The sequence below is a fragment of the Oncorhynchus kisutch genome, linkage group LG9 (assembly GCF_002021735.2).
Source record: "Oncorhynchus kisutch isolate 150728-3 linkage group LG9, Okis_V2, whole genome shotgun sequence".
Classification (NCBI taxonomy): Eukaryota; Metazoa; Chordata; class Actinopteri; order Salmoniformes; family Salmonidae; genus Oncorhynchus; species Oncorhynchus kisutch.
Window position 1 is genome coordinate 29,944,404 of NC_034182.2, and position 20,637 is coordinate 29,965,040.

General features: G+C 43.0%; 1 protein-coding gene across 31 annotated transcripts in view; it reads left to right on the forward strand.

Annotated features, from left to right (window-relative positions):
- The window catches only part of LOC109897033 (receptor-type tyrosine-protein phosphatase delta), a 593,471-nt gene that overhangs the window by 549,650 nt on the left and 23,184 nt on the right, over window positions 1-20,637 (forward strand). For all 31 annotated transcript variants that reach the window (XM_031832363.1, XM_031832396.1, XM_031832394.1 and 28 more), the window contains 4 exons: window positions 5,327-5,450; window positions 12,665-12,840; window positions 16,453-16,572; window positions 16,883-17,037. In XM_031832363.1, the coding sequence (XP_031688223.1) occupies window positions 5,327-5,450; window positions 12,665-12,840; window positions 16,453-16,572; window positions 16,883-17,037 (575 nt within the window). The remainder of the gene's footprint in view (window positions 1-5,326; window positions 5,451-12,664; window positions 12,841-16,452; window positions 16,573-16,882; window positions 17,038-20,637) is intronic.

The window sequence follows — 20,637 nt, forward strand, 5'->3', positions numbered from 1 at the left end:
ACGCACCGTAAACTCATTAGCCCGCAGACAAGGTGAGGTGACTCGTCGGCCAGGATTCGCCAAAGTCTCTCATCTTCGACCGGGGAGGGAGAAGGGAAGTGAAGTGGAGGCTGGAGTTGTCTTCAGTTCAGTGCGTTCACAAAAACATAATCCTATTTCCGTGATTTCATCAGACAATGAAACCTAGTGGGTTTGATTGATTGGAGCAGAATGTCAGGGGCCAAAAGTAAAGTTACTGTCGCCAGGTTTTTCCCACCACTCACACATCACTCTCGGCAGCCACTTCACAAATGGGGAATTAAATACCTTTAAAGCCCAATAAATCTCTCCCGTTTTTCCACCGCCGCTTGTCATTGCTAGATGGATTCTGTACGAAACACAATGGGAGTAAATCTAAATAGATGGACTTGCGTACGCCTGAATGTCACTGAAGCTGCAGAATTGTGCTTGAGCGCCAGGGTCCTTTCAGGGGCAATGCGTGTGGTGGAACTGCAGTCGACCTCTATCTCTCCCTCCCCTCTTGTTCTCTCTGTGCCTTTGTCTCTGCCTTTGTCTCAATCTCTGCCTCCAACTCTCTCTCCCTGTCCCTTTCACTCCCTCTCTCTATCTCTTGGCGGGCTGTACCACCACTGCTCCGAACCATGAGATCACGATGTGGCTGGCTGCCAAGCTCCCCCGACCATTATTGCGGCTTAAGTACATTGAATTTTAATTCTGAGACAGGTATTTTCACAAGGAATAAAAATTAATTTTCTGAGCACAAGGAAACCAGGGTTCTTTATTATGAGCAAAGTAGCGACCTACTGTTTCAACATACAGTACCAGTCAAATGTTTGGACACACCTACTCATTCAAGGGTTTTTCTTTATGAATACATTGTAGAATAATAGTGAAGACATCAAAACTATGAAATAACACATATGGAATCATGTAGTAACCAAAAAAGTGTTAAACAAACCAAAATATATTTTATATTTGAGATTCTTCAAAGTAGCCACCCTTTGCTTTGATGACAGCTTTGTACACTCTTGGTATTCTCTCAACCAGCTTCACCTGGAATGCTTTTCCAACAGTCTTGAAGGACTTCCCACATATGCTGAGCACTTGTTGGCTGCTTTTCCTTAACTCTGTTGTCGGACTCATCCCAAACCATCTCAATTGGGTTGAGGTCAGGGAATTGTGGAGGCCAGGTCATCTGATGTAGCACTTCATCACTCTACTTTTTGGTTAAATAGCCCTTACACAGCCTGGAGGTGTGTTGGGCCATTGTCCTGCTGAAAAACAAATGATAGTCCCACTAACCGCAAACCAGATGGGATGGCGTATTGCTGCAGAATGCTGGTTAAATGTGCCTTGAATTCTAAATAAATTACAGACAGTGTCACCAGCAAGCACCCCCACACCATCACACCTCCTCCTCCTCTATGCTTCACGGTGGGAACCACACATGCGGAGATCATCTGTTCACCTACTCTGCGTCTCACAAAGAAACGGTGGTTGGAACCAAAAATATCAAATTTGGACCATTGCTTGTTTTTCTTGGCTCAAGCAACTCTCTTATTCTTATTGGTGTCCTTCAGTTGTGGTTTCTTTGCAGCAATTTGACCATGAAGGTCTGATTCACATAGTCTCCTCTGAACAGTTGATGTTGAGATGTGTCTGTTACTTGAACCATTTATTTGGGCTGCCATCTGAGTTGCAGTTAACTCTAATGAACTTATCCTCTGCAGCAGAGGAAACTCTGGGTCTTCCTTTCCTGTGGCGGTCCTCATGAGAGCCAGTTTCATCATAGCGCTTGATGGTTTTTGCAACTGCACTTGAAGAAACTTTCAAAGTTCTTGAAATGTTCCGCATTGACTGACCTTCATGTGTCTTAAAGTAATGATGGACTGTCGTTTCTCTTGTGCTTATTTGAGCTGTTCTTGCCATAATATGGACTTGGTGTTTTACTAAATAGGTCTATCTTCTGTATACCAACCCTACCTTGTCATAACACATTTGATTGGCTCAAATGCATTAAGAAGGAAAGATATTCCACAAATGTACTTTCAACAAGGTACACCTGTTAATTGAAATGCATTCCAGGTGACTACTTTGAAGAATCTCAAATATAAAGTATATTTTGAGTTGTTTAACACTTTTTAGGTTACTACTTGATGTGTGATTTCATAGTTTTGATGTGTTCACTATTATTCTACAATGTAGAAAATAGTACAAATAAAGAAAAACCCTTGAATGAGTAGGTGTGTCCAAACTTTTGACTGGTACTGTATTTGGATGAAAATATGTCAGCTTAGCCAAAAGTTTGTCCTGACTGGCTCACACTGCATTCTGGTCCCACAGTGTAAATTATTCAGATAATGAATGTCACACAGCTGGGATTTGGTCTTACTCACAACGTTCACATGCTCTTAACACTAAGTCAAGGGGGCATGACAAAGCCTGTTCACTCTCCGGAGACTGAAAATATTTGGCATAGGTCCTCAGATCGGCAAAAGGTTCTACAGCTGCACCATCGAGAGCATCCTGGTTGCATCACATCATGTTATGGCAACTGCTCGGCCTCCGACCGCAAGGCACTACAGAGGGTAGTGCGTACGGCCCAGTACATCACTGGGGCCAAGCTTCCTGCCATCCAGGACCTCTATCCCAGGCGGTGTTAGAGGAAGGCCCTAAAAATGGTCAAACTCCAGCCACCCTAGTCATAGACTATTCTCTCTGCTACTACATGGCAAGCGGTACCAGTGCTCCAAGTCTAGGTCCAAAAAGCTTCTTAACAGCTTCTACCCCCAAACCATAGGCCTCCTGAACAGCTATTCAAATGGCTACCCAGACTATTAGCATTGCCCCCCCCCCCCCCCCCCCTTATACTCTCTGCTATTATCTATACATAGCCACTTTAATAACTCTACCTACATGTACTGTACATATTACCTTGACTAACCGGTGCCCCCGCTCATTGACTCTGTACCGGTACCTCCTGTATATAGCCTCCTGTTGTTATTTTACTGCTGCTGTTTAATTATTTGTCACTTATTTTATTTCTTAAAAGGAATCACTAACCTGACATGACTGGATTGGTGTAAACAACATTTCCACTAGCTTAATTTCACCAATTATGTCATGCCACTGCCAGATCAGCTATTACTATTGAGGAAGGAAGGATGCTTTTAAATAATATTTGAGAAGTTTTCCCTCTCTATGCCTTCTGTCTGCCCTTTGGCTTCTAATACCCTTTATTCCTAGTAGTAAGCATAATCCAGCTCATAACTCCTTTACTGGAAACATTAAAAGTTAGAGACTCAGATCGTTAAAGAACACAGCCCAATATTTCCTCTGACATGTGAAATGGAACACTATCTTTCACAACATGGTGTTTTCTCCCAAATGGCTAGTGGTATTACATTTTATAGCCCATTTATTTACGCTGAGGGATCGTTTTCAGTCCAGGCTTTACAGAGCTATAAAAGGATTAGATTGCTGATTCTTTTGGTTGTACTCAACTGTACGGCTCTTCTGTGTACCGTAAACACTAACCCGATAGATGGACCAAGGATGGTCGAGAGAAAACATGGCCTTTTTGGAAAACCTCATCTAGAAATAGTGGACTCTTATCGTATCCTAGCCAATAGAGAGAGAGAATGACCTTTGACTAAAAGCATATTTGAAAGTCAACACATTCCGCCATGTTTTTTCCTCTTCCTTCATGCCGTGAAGACCGTACTCTCTCTCCGGGCTTTTGAGACCAATGTTCAGCCATTGTATGCTTCTCTGCCAACTGTAATTAGAAATTTGTCAACCCAAACATTGCTTGCAGGCAGGGCAGATGCCTATCAAAATTCTATTTTCAAAAGACAGTGAAGAGTAGGAATACATTTTGTTACAAAAGTAAATAACTTGAGGTCGATCAATGCTATAATATTGTGAAGTATGCTTTTTCCTCACAATTCTGAATAAGCAAAATGTTTGTTGTTGTGAATAACGTTCAACTCTAAATTGATCATCTTTCGTCAATGATGGCTAGTCCGTCAATAATGTCTGATCCCTGGCCGTAATCCTGCTCTCTGAGGGTGTCTCAGGGGGGAGTGGGAAATGCAACAAACATTTCCATTTCTAAACTCACTCTCGTACAGGTAACCCACATGTACATGCAGTGAAACAGGACACATATAAGCACCCCCTATGACCTTTGATCATTCCAAGAGAGCATCCCAAATGGCACCCTATTCCCTTTTATAGTGCCCTACTATATACCCCTTAGGACCCATAGGGCTCTAATCAATAGTAGTGTACTATATAAGGAATAGGGTGCCATTTGGACACAGCGCCAACCATCCTTAAGTTTAGACTGACAAAAAGGAGGCTCAGTTAAAACCATGACCTTCATCTGATTTCACATTAAATAGCTGTACCTCATTATGAATGTATTAGTATGTTTTAATTGTGCCATTCACTTTAGCAAGTGAAAGCACCCATTTTTTTTAAAGAGTAATTGAGAATGTCATGCGATTGAACTCAACTTCAATAAGGTCGCACATGCTCAGGTTAGGTACGATTTTATGGAAAACCCTGTGCTAGATGATGAGGCCAAATACACTGACACGGCGGCAGGGAAAGCAAACTGTACAGTGTATTTATGGTACAGTTTATCCCTCCTCTTCTCCATTTCAGAACCAGTGTACAGGATGCATGTGAGCATGCGTCACTGGATATGTAGGGACGCATAATATGGAATGATGGCGTTAGAAATCACCAGCCAGCTTTGGGACGGCTACACTTACCAGAGCTTGTCGCTTACACAAAATGTCTGTCATGCTACATGCCAAAATAACCCTGGACGCTTTGGAAAATTGCAGTTAAGGCAGTGGAACGCGGGCCTAGAGTTTCAAGCTGATAATCCTGAAGAGTGTAAATACCGTCAAGCTTGAAGGCATAGTTCACCCAAATTACAAAATTGACATATATTCGGGATGTTGACTTGCATTGGTTTTGTGCCACAAATGCAAAACAATATATATTTGGAGACAGTGGCCAGGTAAACCAAACCAAAGCATGGATTGCTGTCATACCTTGTCCATCTGCTACTTACAGAGCAAGGAAACCAATATGAAATGTTGTAATTTGGGTGAACTATCCCTTTAAATGTGTCTCATGAATCTTCACAGTACTATAAAATGTTTTTTTGTTGCTAATCCTCTGAATTATTATTATTGATCCTAGTTTGAATCTGTAGTACTGCTCTGGGAGATGGAGCTAAATGGTGGTCGTGACCACAAGTGATAAGTTATAAAGGAAAGTCATGAATAAAATATCTCTCTACTTACAGTCCATCGACCCCGGGCAGCAGTTCACGTGGGAACACTCCAACCTGGAAGTCAACAAACCAAAGAACAGATATGCTAACGTGATAGCATATGACCACTCCAGAGTCCTCCTATCAGCTATTGATGGTAAGCAGCTTGGCTTGAAATGACTGTCGAGTAAGTCCACTTCCATACCACTGTCTTCTGTCCCCTATGAGTAGTAGCATAAATTGAGTTATGCTATCTATGAAATCATATACACACTGCTCTCGTTTTGCAGGTCAATTTAAGATTTCAATAACATTCCTATATGAGGATTTACTTAATAAATATTGTATGTTATCATCAGTGGGTTTTTTTTCCCTCTCAAAGCTTTTCCTCCACTTCCCCAAGTGTCTTCAGACTATCAGCCATGATGTTTTATTCAACCTGTAAATGACCTCAACTGAACTCTTTCAGGCATATCTGCATGATATATTTCTATCGGCAGTTTGTTTCAGCTAACAGTGATTTCTTTTGAAGAGCTAGTTAATCCATCTCTCTTCTCTCTCACACATACATACACACACACACACACACACACACACACACACACACACACACACACACACACACACACACACACACACACACACACACACACACACACACACACACACACACACACACACACACACACACACACAAACACAAACACACAAACCTAACCATTTCCATTACATTTTTCCCATAGACAAAAAAAAGATGAGAAAAAAGGAACATAAACAGACTTCTGCTCTCCCAGTAAGTGGATGCTAATGGGAAGAAACCAGATAAAGTCTCTTTGCAGTCTCCCAGAAACCCATGCAGCTGAGAGTGTTGATGGATCCCATTAACTAGGCATAAACACACATCTGTAAGCCCACATCGAAGCCTTTGTGAGGGAGGAAACCGCTACTCCGCCAGACAGGCTTGTGGGACTTCCCCCCCGGAGCTCCGAACAAAGCCTTTGGCAACCAGGACTTCTTTGTTTACTTTGATTGAGTTATTTTGGCGCGAGGGACTTGTCTGTATAAGTAGATCACCAAGCAAGCGACTGACTGTCGAGATTGGAATGGAGGAAGTTTTCCTCGGCTGCTTTTGTAATCCCCTGATGTGTGGTAAAGTGTATGGTAGACTATTAGCATTGGCTATGCTAGAGGGGAATTGGGTGACACTTAACTTGACCCCTCGGTCCTTACAGGCCCACATAACAATGTCATGATAATGTTATAACAGATGTCATAAACAGTCCCAACACATGTTCAGCATCATCTGTTGACTTATCATAGTCATTAATCATGTCCACATCATATTGTTGTTGTTGTGTGCCGTAAGACATGAGTACCACTTCATTAAGTCATTTGTACGCTTCCACAGGACTTTCATTTAGTTAGCCAACCTTTGTGTCTTCCTCCCACTTTGAACTCCAAACCATCCATCAAAATGTCTCCTTTCATTTTGACATTCCTCACCAGATGAATACACATTATGTAAGCAGACATCTGTATAGTCAGTTTTCCACTGTACTCTGCTTCAAAGCTGTCCCTGGACTCTATTCTTAACTCTGTTGAGACGCAGTTCAAAGTGGACCGACTTGAGTCACTGGCCAGCCCTTTCTCAAAAGGTCAGTGCAGCCAAAAGTGGGAAATCACAACATAATCACGGTTTTCCGTTGCTTGATCAAGGAGCTTTTAAAGTCCAGGTATACCGGTTATTCTCCAATTGTTGAAATTGGGAAGGCAGGTTGATGATGTAGCAGCAGAGGGAAGCAAACTCATCAAATGTTATTTGTCACATGCTTCGTAAATAACAGGTGTAGACCAACAGTGAAATGCTTACTTACTAGCCTTTTCTAACAATGCAGAGAGAAAGAAATTAGAAATAGTGTATATTTATATTATTTTATAATTACATGAGGAATAAATACACAATGAGTAACGATAACTTATATACATGTGTACCAGTACCTAGTCGATGTGCAGGGGTACAAGGTAAATGTGGTAAATATGTACATATACATACGGATAAAGTGACTAGGCAACGGAATAGATAATAAACAGTAAAAGCAGAGTATATATTGAGTCAAACGAGATTAGTTCAAAAAGGGTCAACGCAGATATTCCAGGTAGCTATTGGTTAACTATTTAACTTACTGTTGACCAGTCTTATTTTTATTTTTTTATTTCACCTTTATTTAACCAGGTAGGCCAGTTGAGAACAAGTTCTCATTTACAACTGCGACCTGGCCAAGATAAAGTAAAGCAGTGCGACACAAACAACGACACAGTGTTACACATAGAATAAACAAATGTACAGTCAGTAACACAATAGAAAAAAAAGTCTATACAGTGTGTGCAAATGGTGTGAGGAGGTAAGGCAATAAATAGGCCATAGTAGCGAAGTAATTACAATTTTGCAAATTAACACTGGAGTGATAGATGTGCAGATGATGATGTGCAAGTAGAAATACTGGTATGCAAAAGAGCAAAAAAGTCAATAAAAACAATATGGGGATGAGGTAGGAAGATTGGATGTGTAAAGGTTTTCGTCCTCCTCTTCTGAGGAGGAGTAGAAAGGATCGGACCAATGCGCAGCGTGGTAAGTGTCCATAATATAATTTTAATGAAATATAACTGAACACAGAAAACAAAAGAATAAGAGAATAAATGGAACCCGACACAGTCCCGTATGGCGCAAACACTGACACGGAAAATAATCACCCACAACAAAAATTGTGAAAACAGGCTACCTAAGTATGATTCTCAATCAGAGACAACGATCGACAGCTGCCTCTGATTGAGAACCATACCAGGCCAAACACAAAAATACAACATAGGAAAAAGAACATAGACTACACACCCCAACTCACGCCCTGACCAAACTAACACAAAGACATAATGAAGGAACTAAGGTCAGAACGTGACAGGATGGGCTATTTACAGATGGGCTGTGTACAGCTGCAGCAATCGGTTAGCTTCTCAGATATCTGATGTTTGAAGTTAGTGAGGGAGATATAAGTCTCCAAATTCAGCGATTTTTGAAATTCGTTCCCGTCATTGGCAGCAGAGAACTGGAAGGAAAAACGGCCAAAGCAAGTGTTGGCTTTGGGGATGACCAGGGAGATATACCTGCTGGAGCGCGTTCTACAGGTGGGTGTTATCATGACCAGTGAGCTGAGATAAGGCAGAGCTTTACCTAGCAAAGACTTATAGATGACCTGGAAACAGTGGGTCTGGTGACGAATATGTAGCGAGGGCCAGCTGACGAGAGCATACAGGTCGCAGTGGTGGGTAGTATATGGGGCTTTGGTGACAAAACGGATGGCACTGTGATAGACTGCATCCAGTTTGCTGAGTAGAGTGTTGGAGGCTATCATGTAAATGACATTGCCGAAGTAGAGGATCTGTAGGATGGTCAGTTTTATGAGGGTATGTTTGGCAGCATGAGTGAAGGATGCTTTGTTGCGAAATAGGAAGCCGATTCTAGATTTAATTTTGGATTGGAGATGCTTAATATGAGTCTGGAAGGAGAGTTTACAGTCTAACCAGACACCTAGGTATTTGTAGTTGTCCACATATTCTAAGTCAGAACCGTTCAGAAGGAGGGAGTGTTGTATGGCATTGAAGCTCATTTAGAGGTTTGTTAACACAGTGTCCAAAGGGGGCCAGATGTATACAGAATGGTGTCGTCTGTGTAGAGGTGGATGAAGGAATCACCCGCAGCAAGAGCGACATATATACACAGAAAATAGTCGGCCTGAGAATTTAACCTTGTGGCACCCCCATAGAGACTGCCAGAGGTCCGGAAAACAGGCCCTCCGATTTGACACACTGAACTCTATCTGAGAAGTAGTTGGTGAACCCGGCGAGGCAGTCATTTGAGAAACCAAAGCTGTTGAGTCTGCCGATAAGAATGTGGTGATTGACAGAGTCGAAAGCTTTGGCCAGGTCGATGAAGACGGCTCCACAGTAGTCTTTTATTGATGGCGGTTATGATATCGTTTAGTACCTTGAGCGCGGCTAAGGTGCACCGGTGACCAGCTCAGAAACTGGATTGCACAGCGGAGATGGTACAGTGGGATTCGAAATGATCAGTGATCAGTTTATTAACTTGGCTTTCAAAGACTTTAGAAAGACAGGGCAGGATGGATATAGGTCTATAACAGTTTGGGTCTAGAGTGTCACTCCCTTTGAAGAGGGGGATGACCGCGGCAGCTTTCCAATCTTTAGGTATCTCGGACAATACGAAAGTGAGATTGGACAGACTGGTAATAGGGGTTGCAACAATGGCGGCAGATAAGTTTAGAAAGAGAGGGTCCAGATTGCCTAGCCCGGCTGATTTGTACGGGTCCAGGTTTTGCAGCTCTTTCAGAACATCTGCTATCTGGGTTTGGGTGAAGGAGAAGCTGGGGAGGCTTGGGCAAGTAGCTGCTGGGGATGCGGAGCTGTTGGCCGGGGTTGGGGTAGCCAGGAGGAAAGCATGGCCAGCCATAGAGAAATACTTACTGAAATTCTGTTGACAGTATTTCCTAGCCTCAGTGCAGTGGGCAGCTGGGAGGAGGTGCTCTTATTCTCCATGGACTTTCCAGTGTCCCAGAACTTTTTGGAGTTAGAGCTACATGATGCAAATTTCTTTTTGAAAAAGCCAGCCTCTGCTTTCCTAACTTGAGGGTAGAAGCTGTTCATCTTGAGGGTCGAAGCGGTTTATAGCTTGAGTGTAGAAACTGTTCATGGTCCTGTTGGTTCCAGACTTGGTGAATCGCTGACCGCTTGCTGGTGACTTGGGTGGCTGGAGTCTTTACCCATTTTAGGGCCTTCCTCTGACTCCGCCTGGTATAGAGGTCCTGGATGGCAGTGAGCTCGGCCCCCAGTGATGTACCCCCAGTGATGCACCACAGAGCCAGAACTCTGACCTCCCTGTAGAGAGTCTCATCGTCGTCTGTGATCATTCCTACCACCGTCATGTCGCCTGCAAACTTAATGATGGTGTGAGAGACATGCGCAGCCACACAGTCGTGGATAAACAGGGAGTACAGCAGGGGACTATGCACGCACCCCTAAGGGGCCCCTGTGTTGAGGGTCAGCATGGCAGATGTGTTGTTGCCTAGCTTCACCACCATGGGGCAACCCTTCAGGAAGTCCAGGATCCAGTTGCAGAGGGAGGTGTTTAATCCCGGGATCCTTAGCTTAGTGGTGAGCTTGGATGGCGCAATGGTGTTGAACGCTGAGCTGTAGTCAGTGAACAGCATTCTCACAAACTTGTTCCTTTTATCCAAGTGGGAAAGGGCAGTCTGGAGTGCAATAGAGATCATGTAATCTGTGGATCTGTTGGAGTGAGTCCAGGATGTCTGTGATGAAGATGAGGTTGATGTGAGCCATGGCCAGCCTTTCAAAGCATTTCATGGCTACAGATGTGAGTGGTACAGGTGATACTCATTTAGACAGGTTTACCTTGGCATTTGTTTATTTAATTTTTTTTAAATTTAACCTTTATTTAACTAGACAAGTCAGTTAAGAACAAATTCTTATTTACAATGCCGACCTATCCCGGCCAAACCCGGACGATACTGGGCCAATTGTGCGTTGCCCTATGGTACGACCAGATTTGGCCAGATGTGATGCAGCCTGGATTCAAACCAGATACTGCAGTGACGCCTCTTGCACTGAGATGCAGTGTCTTAGACCACTGTACCACTCAGGAGCAATTTTTGGGCACAGGGACTATGGTGGTCTGCTTGAAATATGTAGGTATTACAGACTGGGTCAGGGAGGTTGAAAATGTCAGTGAAAACACTTGCCAGCTGGTCAGTTCATGCTCTGAGTATGCATCCTGGTAATCCGTCTGGCCCTGCGGCGTTGTGAATGTTAACCTTTTTAAAGGTCTAGCTCACATCATTTATGGACTCATGACCTCTTGCCTGGGGTTACAGGCCAACCTAGTACTCTGAAAGATAACTTTTTCCAAAAGTTACTTCAGTGTGGATTAATACCAAAATAAATGGAAAGCCATTAAAATTCTTAACACACATGGCACTTTCAGACAGTTTTAAGACAAGCTGCCAATTTTGTATGTGATTCTTCGATCATTTGCCAAGTTTTAATATCTGCGCCATATTATTAGTTGTGTTTCTTTCTTGATAACGATATTGAAAGTGTTGCAAGCAGATGGTAGCGTTCTCCACAAATCATGAGTGACACTTCAGCTGTCTTCCGAGAAACCATTTAGCAAATATGCATCCAGACACTCTTGTTTTCATTAAATTGTGATAGTGTCTCTTTTTCCCTGCCCATCCCTTCCAGTTTGAAAGCTGGGGGCTTAATCGTCTTTATCCCTTGTCCATCATGGAACTATACAGCCAGGCGACGGCTGTACTAAAGGGTTTAGGAGGGAAAAGGAAGGGAGGAAAAGAAGAGTAAGAAATGTTGGGGTTTGAATGAGCTCACATTCTTTCTTTTTTTTTGTTGGTTGTACTAAATACGTTACCTGGGAGAAAAGGGGAAGGGAGGAGAGCTGGAGCGTGGGTGGGTTGACTGTGGAAACGTGGCACCCATGCAGATGAGACTTATCTTCGTCGTCCATGTGTGCACCGGGCCCTCAACTGCCAGTCCCGAAGCATTGACTAACTGTCAGCTCCGTCTTCTCCTCTTCCCGGATTGGAAAAGACCACGGTGCTTTCATTTAGCAAGCGGTGAAAAAAGAGGAGAGTAGGAGGTTTTGTTGTTTGTTTTTCTCTCTGTGAGGTTGAGGAGAGAGGTGGGGAGAAGGCATTTTTCAAAGCCAAACTCTATCTCTCAAGTTCACGGTAGATAGCGAAAATGCTCTTTTTGGAATCATCGTTACATTCAAGAGTAAGATAACAATTGACACAGTGATTCAACAAGTAGGCCGCCATTTTGTGTTGATAGATGACACAAAAGGCACACAATGGCAAAGCTTAAACGAAAAAGACAGTATAGACCGTTTGCCTGGGTAGTGCCTGAGTAAGAAAACTAACCCTGGAGTTGTGTCCTTTTTTGTTTGAAAGAACTCAGTCGGGATTAAGTGTTGTTTATTGTCAAAACAACTGAAGGTATTGAGTCGGACGAGCAGAGGTCTAAACCTCTAAGCACTACCATAGTGGGACTTCACCTTTCACAGTACCTGCTAGTGGATGGACTAACATTATTGATCCCTCTGAAGCTAAAGCCACTGTTTTGTGTCACTCATTGCGTTTTCCCTGTGTGTCGTACAACGAAGGTTAATCACTCTCCACACACAGACCACACACAGACCACACACACACACACACCCCATCATCATCATCATCATCCATTCTAATCCCTTTCCCTCCTCTTTCCAAGGTATCCCTGGAAGTGATTACATCAACTCCAACTACATTGACGGCTACAGGAAGCAGAATGCGTACATCGCCACGCAGGGCTCGCTGCCTGAGACGTTTGGCGACTTCTGGAGGATGATCTGGGAACAGCGGAGTGCCAACATCGTCATGATGACCAAGCTGGAGGAGAGATCGAGGGTAAGCACAGATCTGGGATCAGCCCTATGGGATCCATTATTGTTCATTTGATTATCATGCTCTGAGTAGAATGTGTCTTTAGCAGAGGTCTAGGTCTATTGCACAGATCCATGTTATTCAACCCTGACATTAGTCATAGTCGAAGAAACAACATTTAGTAATTCTCTGAATGTCCATATATGGGACACGTGTCATATTATTGGATTTGTAAACAAGAAAAAGTCAGGCACTGAAATGTGTAACTATGCCATTGTTATATGTTCTACCTCAAGCATCTACATTTTAATATCAGTGTACATGGTCTGTAAAGCAAGTATACCGGAATGTAATTAGAGATTCCAGATATACTTGTCAGATGCAAAATAGGTACAATTCAATGTGCCTGCTTTCCATTAGCTTACTTCCAAGCTTTATTGAAACGGCAACATTATACCTTAACTCATGACTCCTCATGGCTCCTGCATTTTCTTCTGTGATGCAAATTCCCTGCCTTAACATTTTCTTTGGCCTGCCCATTCTTCCTTTCATTCTGTGTTCCTATTTCTTTGTGTATTTTGTGTCATGTCCCTTCAGATTCCCTCATATTTCTATTCTGTTTCCAATGGATGTCACTCACTCCTTTATTTGCCACAACATGAGTTTTCCATTTGTCTTTTTTAGTATTAGTGCTGATAAACCGTTAGTGTAGTTAGTCGCATGGCCACTAGGCTAGCCAGCAGCACTGCTTTAAAGGGACAATCTACAGTTGCTACATCCATTTCTTTTTTCAACTTTGAAACGAATAATACATACCCGTTGATTGTTAAAGAATTTAACAAATACATGCCTCATAAGCTTAGTTCAATAGTTCTACCCCGTCAGAACACAACATATGAGCTGGTTTTGCTCCTTCCTTTGTAAACAATGTAATTGTAAACAAACACTGTAGAGCCTAAAAAAACATGGTTAAAACTATATTTTTTTTATGGATGGTCAGTGCTCTGTCTGTGAATTTGAGAGTGGTTACATGTGTGGTTACAGCCCCATCCCTCAGCTATTTACCAAAATAGTTGTGGGGTGACCGCTTAGTTATTGTCTGAACTGCTAAACGACAATACGGTAATGAAGGTTTGAACGGCAGATTGCCCCTTTAAGCTATAGTGGAATATGTCGCTAATGCTAAAATGTCAGTCACTCGGCACAAGAACCAAGCACACAGCACTTTTTCACTCTTTCAAAGTGAAAAGACACACTTGTGTCTGACACTGCAAGGTCTCTTATGTATGTTTGAAATCACAAAGAAACAAAGACTGCATGGTCTCCACAAGTTGCAAGGTCGCTACTTACACACAATTCCTTCTCTAAAGATCTGTATTAACTTGTTTAAATGGTCTCCCAAGGGACCTTGGTCTCTCAAGAGGAGAACATTTCAATGTACTCTACCTGACATGTCACTGTATTACCTGGTAGAACTCAATGAATAGATGTTGTGAGTGGATTGCTTTCACTATTCGCTAGCCTATATTGTAGACCCGAGTGCATGTTTTGATGTCTGGTTCTAGTTATCTCTTGTGAATACATACAAAAGCTGCCTTATAGAACTCTGTCAAGCTTTAGCAGCTTGTTTGACAGCATTTTGATGATTTAATAAGCTTCATTGTGTAGCTAACATCCTTTGGATGATTGGCTCGAAACATCTGAAGCCCTCTCGGTATATTGCTCGTATCCCAAGGATGGACAATTGACTCGGAGCAGATGCTCTCATACACTATATATACAAAAGTATGTGGACAGCCCTTCAAATTAGTGGATTTGTCTATTTCAGCCACACCCATTGCTGACAGGTGTATAAAATGAATCACACAGCCATGCAATCTCCATAGACAAGCATTGGCAGTAGAATGGTCTTACTGAAGAGTTCAGTGACTTTCAACGTGGCACTGTCATAGGATGCCACCTTTCCAACAAGTCAGTTTGTCAATTTTTTGCCCTGCTAGAGCGGCCCCAGTCAACTGTAAGTGCTGTTATTGGGAAGTGGAAACGTCTAGGAGCAACAACGGCTTAGCCGCAAAGTGGTACAAGCTGACAGAATGCAACCGCTAAGTGCTGTCCTCAGTTGCAACACTCACTACCGAGTTCCAAACTGCCTCTGGATGCAACGTCAGCACAATAACTGTTCATCAGGAGCTTCATGAAAGGGGTTTCCATGGCTGAGCAGCCACACACAAGCCTAAGATCACCATGCGCAATGCCAAGCATCGTCTGGAGTGGTGTAAAGCTCGCCGCCATTGGAGTCTGGAGCAATGGAAACGCGTTCTCTGGAGTGATGAATCGCACTTCACCATCTGGCAGTCCAGCAGAATAATCTGGGTTTGGCGGATGTCAGGAGAATACTACCTGCCCTATGCATAGTGCCAACTGTAAAGTTTGGTGGAGGAGGAATAATTGTCTGTGGCTGTTTTTTATGGTTCAGGCTAGTCCCCTCAGTTCCAGTGAAGGGAAATCTTAACGATACAGCATACAATGACAGGCCTAATCGCCCAACATCAGTCCCCGACCTCACTAATGGTCTTGTGGGTGAATGGAAGGAAGTCCCCGCAGAAATGTTCCAACATCTAGTTGAAAGCATTCTTAGAGTGGAGGCTGTCATAGCAGCAAAGGGGGGACCAACCCCATATTAATGCCAATGATTTTGGAATGAAATGTTCGACGGGTAGGTGTCCACATACTTTTGTTCATGTAGTGAATGTTTTACTTGGTTGTTATCATTCCAAATACTTTCCTAAAGTTGTGGAAATGTATATATATATATTTTTTTATAATCTTTAGATTATTGAAATTGTGTATCCTTACTGCACCACATAAGACTGTTTTCTGTTGATTATACACTGATAATAAGAAGAATCTATTCTCAGTTGAGTTTCAGCAGCAGTATATTACCTTCCACTGTATGTAAGATGAGGGTAGTATAGTGTATGAGGTAAGGCATCTGCATGAAGACTCTGAGTTCACCACGCTTCCCTTTTGCAGCGAAACGACAATACTGTAATGGAGGTTGTGTTTTATTGCCTGTTTGCTGGACAACAAAAATGCTATAACCATAATAAACGTTTGCCTGTAATGTGATTGGAAAACTGCAGTTAAGATTGTAATTATAGAACCTGTCAGGCTAATAAATAGCACAGTCGGGCTTGAGTGGAACGTCTTAGCTGGGCCTGTTCTCCTCCATTGTGAAATCACACAAGTCAGCACGGCAGCGTAGGAAAGACTCAGCAGCCTCGCTCCGCTCTCTTTGCCTCACCTCGACTTTCCTTCATGAAGCTGGATGATCATGCGTCAGTTACGTCTATTAGGGTCCGTATAGTTCTATCTCAAGACAGTCGTTCAGAGAGGACAGAAATGGAGCATTGGTGATCAGATCACATCAGATCAGAACTTTTTCATACTGTTGTTAGGGATGTGGGCACAGACTCTCTTAAGTTTAACTTTTTGTACACTGAAAATATAGAAGATATCGTTTATTTGACATACTTCAAACAAAGTAGTTGCATCATGCCTCTATTTGTTGGAACCTGGCTAGAGACAGAGTTGTTCGAAGGTTTGACCAAACCACTTATTTTCTCTCAATTTCAGGTGAAATGTGACCAGTACTGGCCCACTAGAGGGACGGAGACCTACGGCCTCATCCAGGTGACACTGTTGGACACGGTGGAGCTGGCCACATACTGCGTCAGGACATTTGCACTTTATAAAGTACGTTTTTATTTCTTATTATTAATTTAACCGTTATCTTTATTTCAACTGGAAGTCAGACACCAAATTCCGGTCTGTACCAAGAACTCAGAGAACTAACACAGTCCAACACTTTCCAAGAGTAAAGTCTATTAAACTGAGTTAAACTGAGAACCATAGCCACGGGCCAGTAGCTTTACTCTATTCCCCTGGCATCATTGATGCAGCGCCTTTGAGATGTTATAAAGATCTTTTTTTTTTAACTGGACCACACCTCCTGTCCACTAAAGGCATTGAAGTATTATTGACAGACTTTTCCTCTGTCTATCAGAATGGCTCCAGTGAGAAAAGAGAGGTGAGGCAGTTCCAGTTCACGGCCTGGCCGGACCACGGGGTACCCGAGCACCCCACTCCGTTCCTGGCCTTCCTCAGACGGGTCAAAGCCTGTAACCCCCCAGACGCAGGGCCGATGGTGGTACATTGCAGGTAAGCAAGGCTCCTGATTTTGCTATCATAGGCTATGTTAGCCTGCTGAGCTAAGGACTTCTGGTCTCAGACAAGGTTACTCGTCAGTCAAGCGCTGTTCACTGAATCACAGGTGTAGATAAAGACACAGAGGGAGAGAGAAAGAGACCAGGAAGAGAGAGCAAAAAAAGAGGAGGAGGTTAGGAGGAATGACAGGAATAGATGACATGAGCTGCATATCACTGACTGAGAGCCAGAGGGAGTCCTCCTTCTAGCTTTACCCAATGTTTATTTTTTCTTCTTGATTTAAAGGTATTTACTACAACAGAGTAAGAATTACCGATGTCAGTGCCCTTGGCGAAACTTAAACATCCCTTCCCTACACCCAGACACACAGACACACACACACAGACACACACACACACACACACACACACACACACACACACACACACACACACACACACACACACACACACACACACACACACACACACACACACACACACACACACACACACACACACACACACACACACACACACACACACACACGTCCTCCCCACACTAACATGCCGACATCAGAGGTCCACGAGCATCCAGCTTATCCCTGGGGTTATTACAAAACACTAAAGGACTTATTTCACACCCCGAATGAGAAGGGGGACCAAACTCCAGACAAAAAAGAGAGTCGGGAATGCAGCCGTCTGCATCTCCTCAGACTGGGGATTTATACTGAAGGAGGCTCTGCAGTGTGTGTGAATGCGTGTGCGTGTCAGGGTGAGAGAGAGAGAGAGACAGAGAGAGAGACAGACCAAGAGATAAATAAAGGCAGACATAGGAAATGGAACTGAAATAGAGCGAGCGCGAAGATACAAATTTATGTCGGGAAAAAATGACAAAAAAAGGGGATTACCAAATAAATTGAATGACCACATGTTGGAGTTAATTAGACCTAGTCGCAGAATCAGTATAAATTGAAAAATCCCAACTTTTTACGGCGAAGCAGAATGCAGGAATTAATGTCACTCTGCAGATGGGTTTTTGAATTCCTTGCCACTGCATCAGATGAAGAGTGCAGAGCTTCAAATCCCTATGGAAGTGTCTTGCACAATCCCAGATCCCCCAATGCTTTGTCAGACCACCATTTTGAAAATATGATTTCACCCCCCTAATTTAAAAAATACCTCCCACTAGCCACCAATCCACTGCTTTTAAATTTCTGTGACGTTGTAAACGAGTACACACTTCAAAATAAAATAGATATTATTGGGACACACACCCTTATATTTTATGATATATAAATATTTTAACCTTTATTTAACTAGGCAAGTCACCGGCCAAACCCGGACGACGCTGGGCCAATTGTGCGCCGCCCTATGGGACTCCCAATCACAGACGGTTGTGATACAGCCTAGAATCAAACCAGTGTGGCTGTAGTGACGCCTTAAACACTGAGATGCAGTCCCTTAGACCACTGCGCCACTCGGGAGCGTAGAGAATTTGTGAGATGGCTGGTCCACACACAAGCCGTTGATTGTTTTGTGGCGTATAATTAACTGTATTGTACAGACCTCTGAGCTTTTATTAAATTAGCTGGTCAGGCTATTGCTAGCAAAAAACAGGCCTTTTACCATTCTCCCTGTAAGAAGTCAGTATTGCAACAGACTCAGACTGACCAAAGAGAGAGTCATAGTCAGTGTGGTGTGGGTGTGACCCAATCCCATAGAAACATGTATAGTTTTCACACAACACAAACACGTGTACCATGAGTGTCATTTCTTTTGATGGTTTGTTTAAAATATTTTCCTTTGAGACTTTCTCTCAAACATGCATCGACACACAAAACACACGTACAATCATTTGATCTGTAATGACCTCTAGATTCGAAGGAACAGAATTCATTTGACAAACACACACAACACACAAACAATCGTTTCATCTATAATGGCCTTGGGTGGGAGGAGCAGAATTAAAGAATTAAAGTCTGACCAACGTGGACCGTGTCTCAAGACCTGCAATCGATTTAGTTGCTTTGTCGTCACGCCCGAGAAAGAGACGCCAATTTACCCAGGCTTCAACGGGACTTGCCTTGTGAAAACGTGACATCGTAGACAATGAGATGAGCTTAAGTGGTTGGTGTCCTGTTTTTAACATTGGCTTGTGCTTTGCGTCTTTTATTAATTGAAAATGGCCACCTTTTGTTGAAGACATCACTGTTAGTGTATGGCAATTAGGAGCATTAGGGGTTTGAGTTGAATTTGTTTTTGATAATGAGTGATAAAGAGACAAAATAATTCAGTTGGATTATCATTGTATTACAATTTATTCAATTTGATGTTGTAGGACTGTCCACTGTATGATATACCCATTGCCATCACAGTGTGTTAAAAGTTCACTTCATGGCCAAGTTCTTTAGTCAAATGATTGACTAAATGTGAGGTTGCTCAGTTTACAGTCTGAAGGTTGTTAGAGAGTAACTTTAATTAGGTATTTGTTCGATAACATCGCAAGTCCTGTTGCCAACCCTAAATAAAGTGTCAGAAAAATTGAAATGTCCTACAACACAGGATCAGAGTAACCTGTCCTTATATTTCAACAGAATGCTTAATGTTGCACGTGCAGAACATTCCCCCCAAGGAGCAGTGAAGAAGGATATTATTAAAAGTACATCCATGTGTTCCCACTGAAGAACTCTCTCTTCCCTTCTCTCTCTCTTCCCTTCTCTCACTTCTCTCACTTTCCTTTTCTTTCCCTTCTCTCTCTTTCCTTCTTTTCCCTTCTCTCTCTCTCGCTCTTCCCTTCACTCTCTCTCTCTCTCTGTCTCTTCCCTTCCCTCTCTCTCTTTTTCTCTGTCTCTCTCTCTTCCCCTTTCTCTCACTCTCTCTTCCCTTCTCTCTTTCTCTTCCCTTCTCTCTCTCTCTCTTTCTCTCTCTCTCTCTCTCTCTTCCCCTTTCTCTCTCTCACTCTCTCTCTCTCTCTCTCTCTCTCTCTTTCTCTCTGTCTCTCTTCCCCTTTCTCTCACTCTCTCTCTTCCCTTCTCTCTCTTTCTCTTCCTTTCTAACTCTCTCTGTCTCTCTCTCTCTCTCTTCCTTTCTCTTTCTCGCTCTCTGTTCCCTTCTGTCTCTCTCTTCCCTTCTCTCTCTCTTCCCTTCTCTCTCTCGGCCTACCTCTCCTTTCTCTCTCTCCTCTATGTCTGTGTTTCTATCTCTCTCTTTCTCCCTCTCATAAGGTGAAGTCATTGTTTCGAGTGTGTGTGTGGGGGGGGGGGGGGTTCTGTGTCTCAACAGTTTCATGCTGTTCTTGGTAAGCCATAGGGTCGAGGACTGTTGTGCTCCTATTGGAACTGAGGCCGTTGAGGCATTATGGGCTCACAGGGAGAGGTCAGAACAGATTCGCCGGCCCTTTCTGCAGCTCTTTCCGACACAATAAGCACCATATGTTTAATTCTGGGTTTCCCAGGACATAGACATATCTGATATTGGCAGAAAGCTTAAATTCTTGTTCATCTAACTGCACTGTCAAATTTACAGTAGCTAATACAGTGAAATAATACCATGCTATTGTTTGAGGACAGGGCACCGTTTTGAACATGAAAAGTTATTAATAAACAAATTAGGC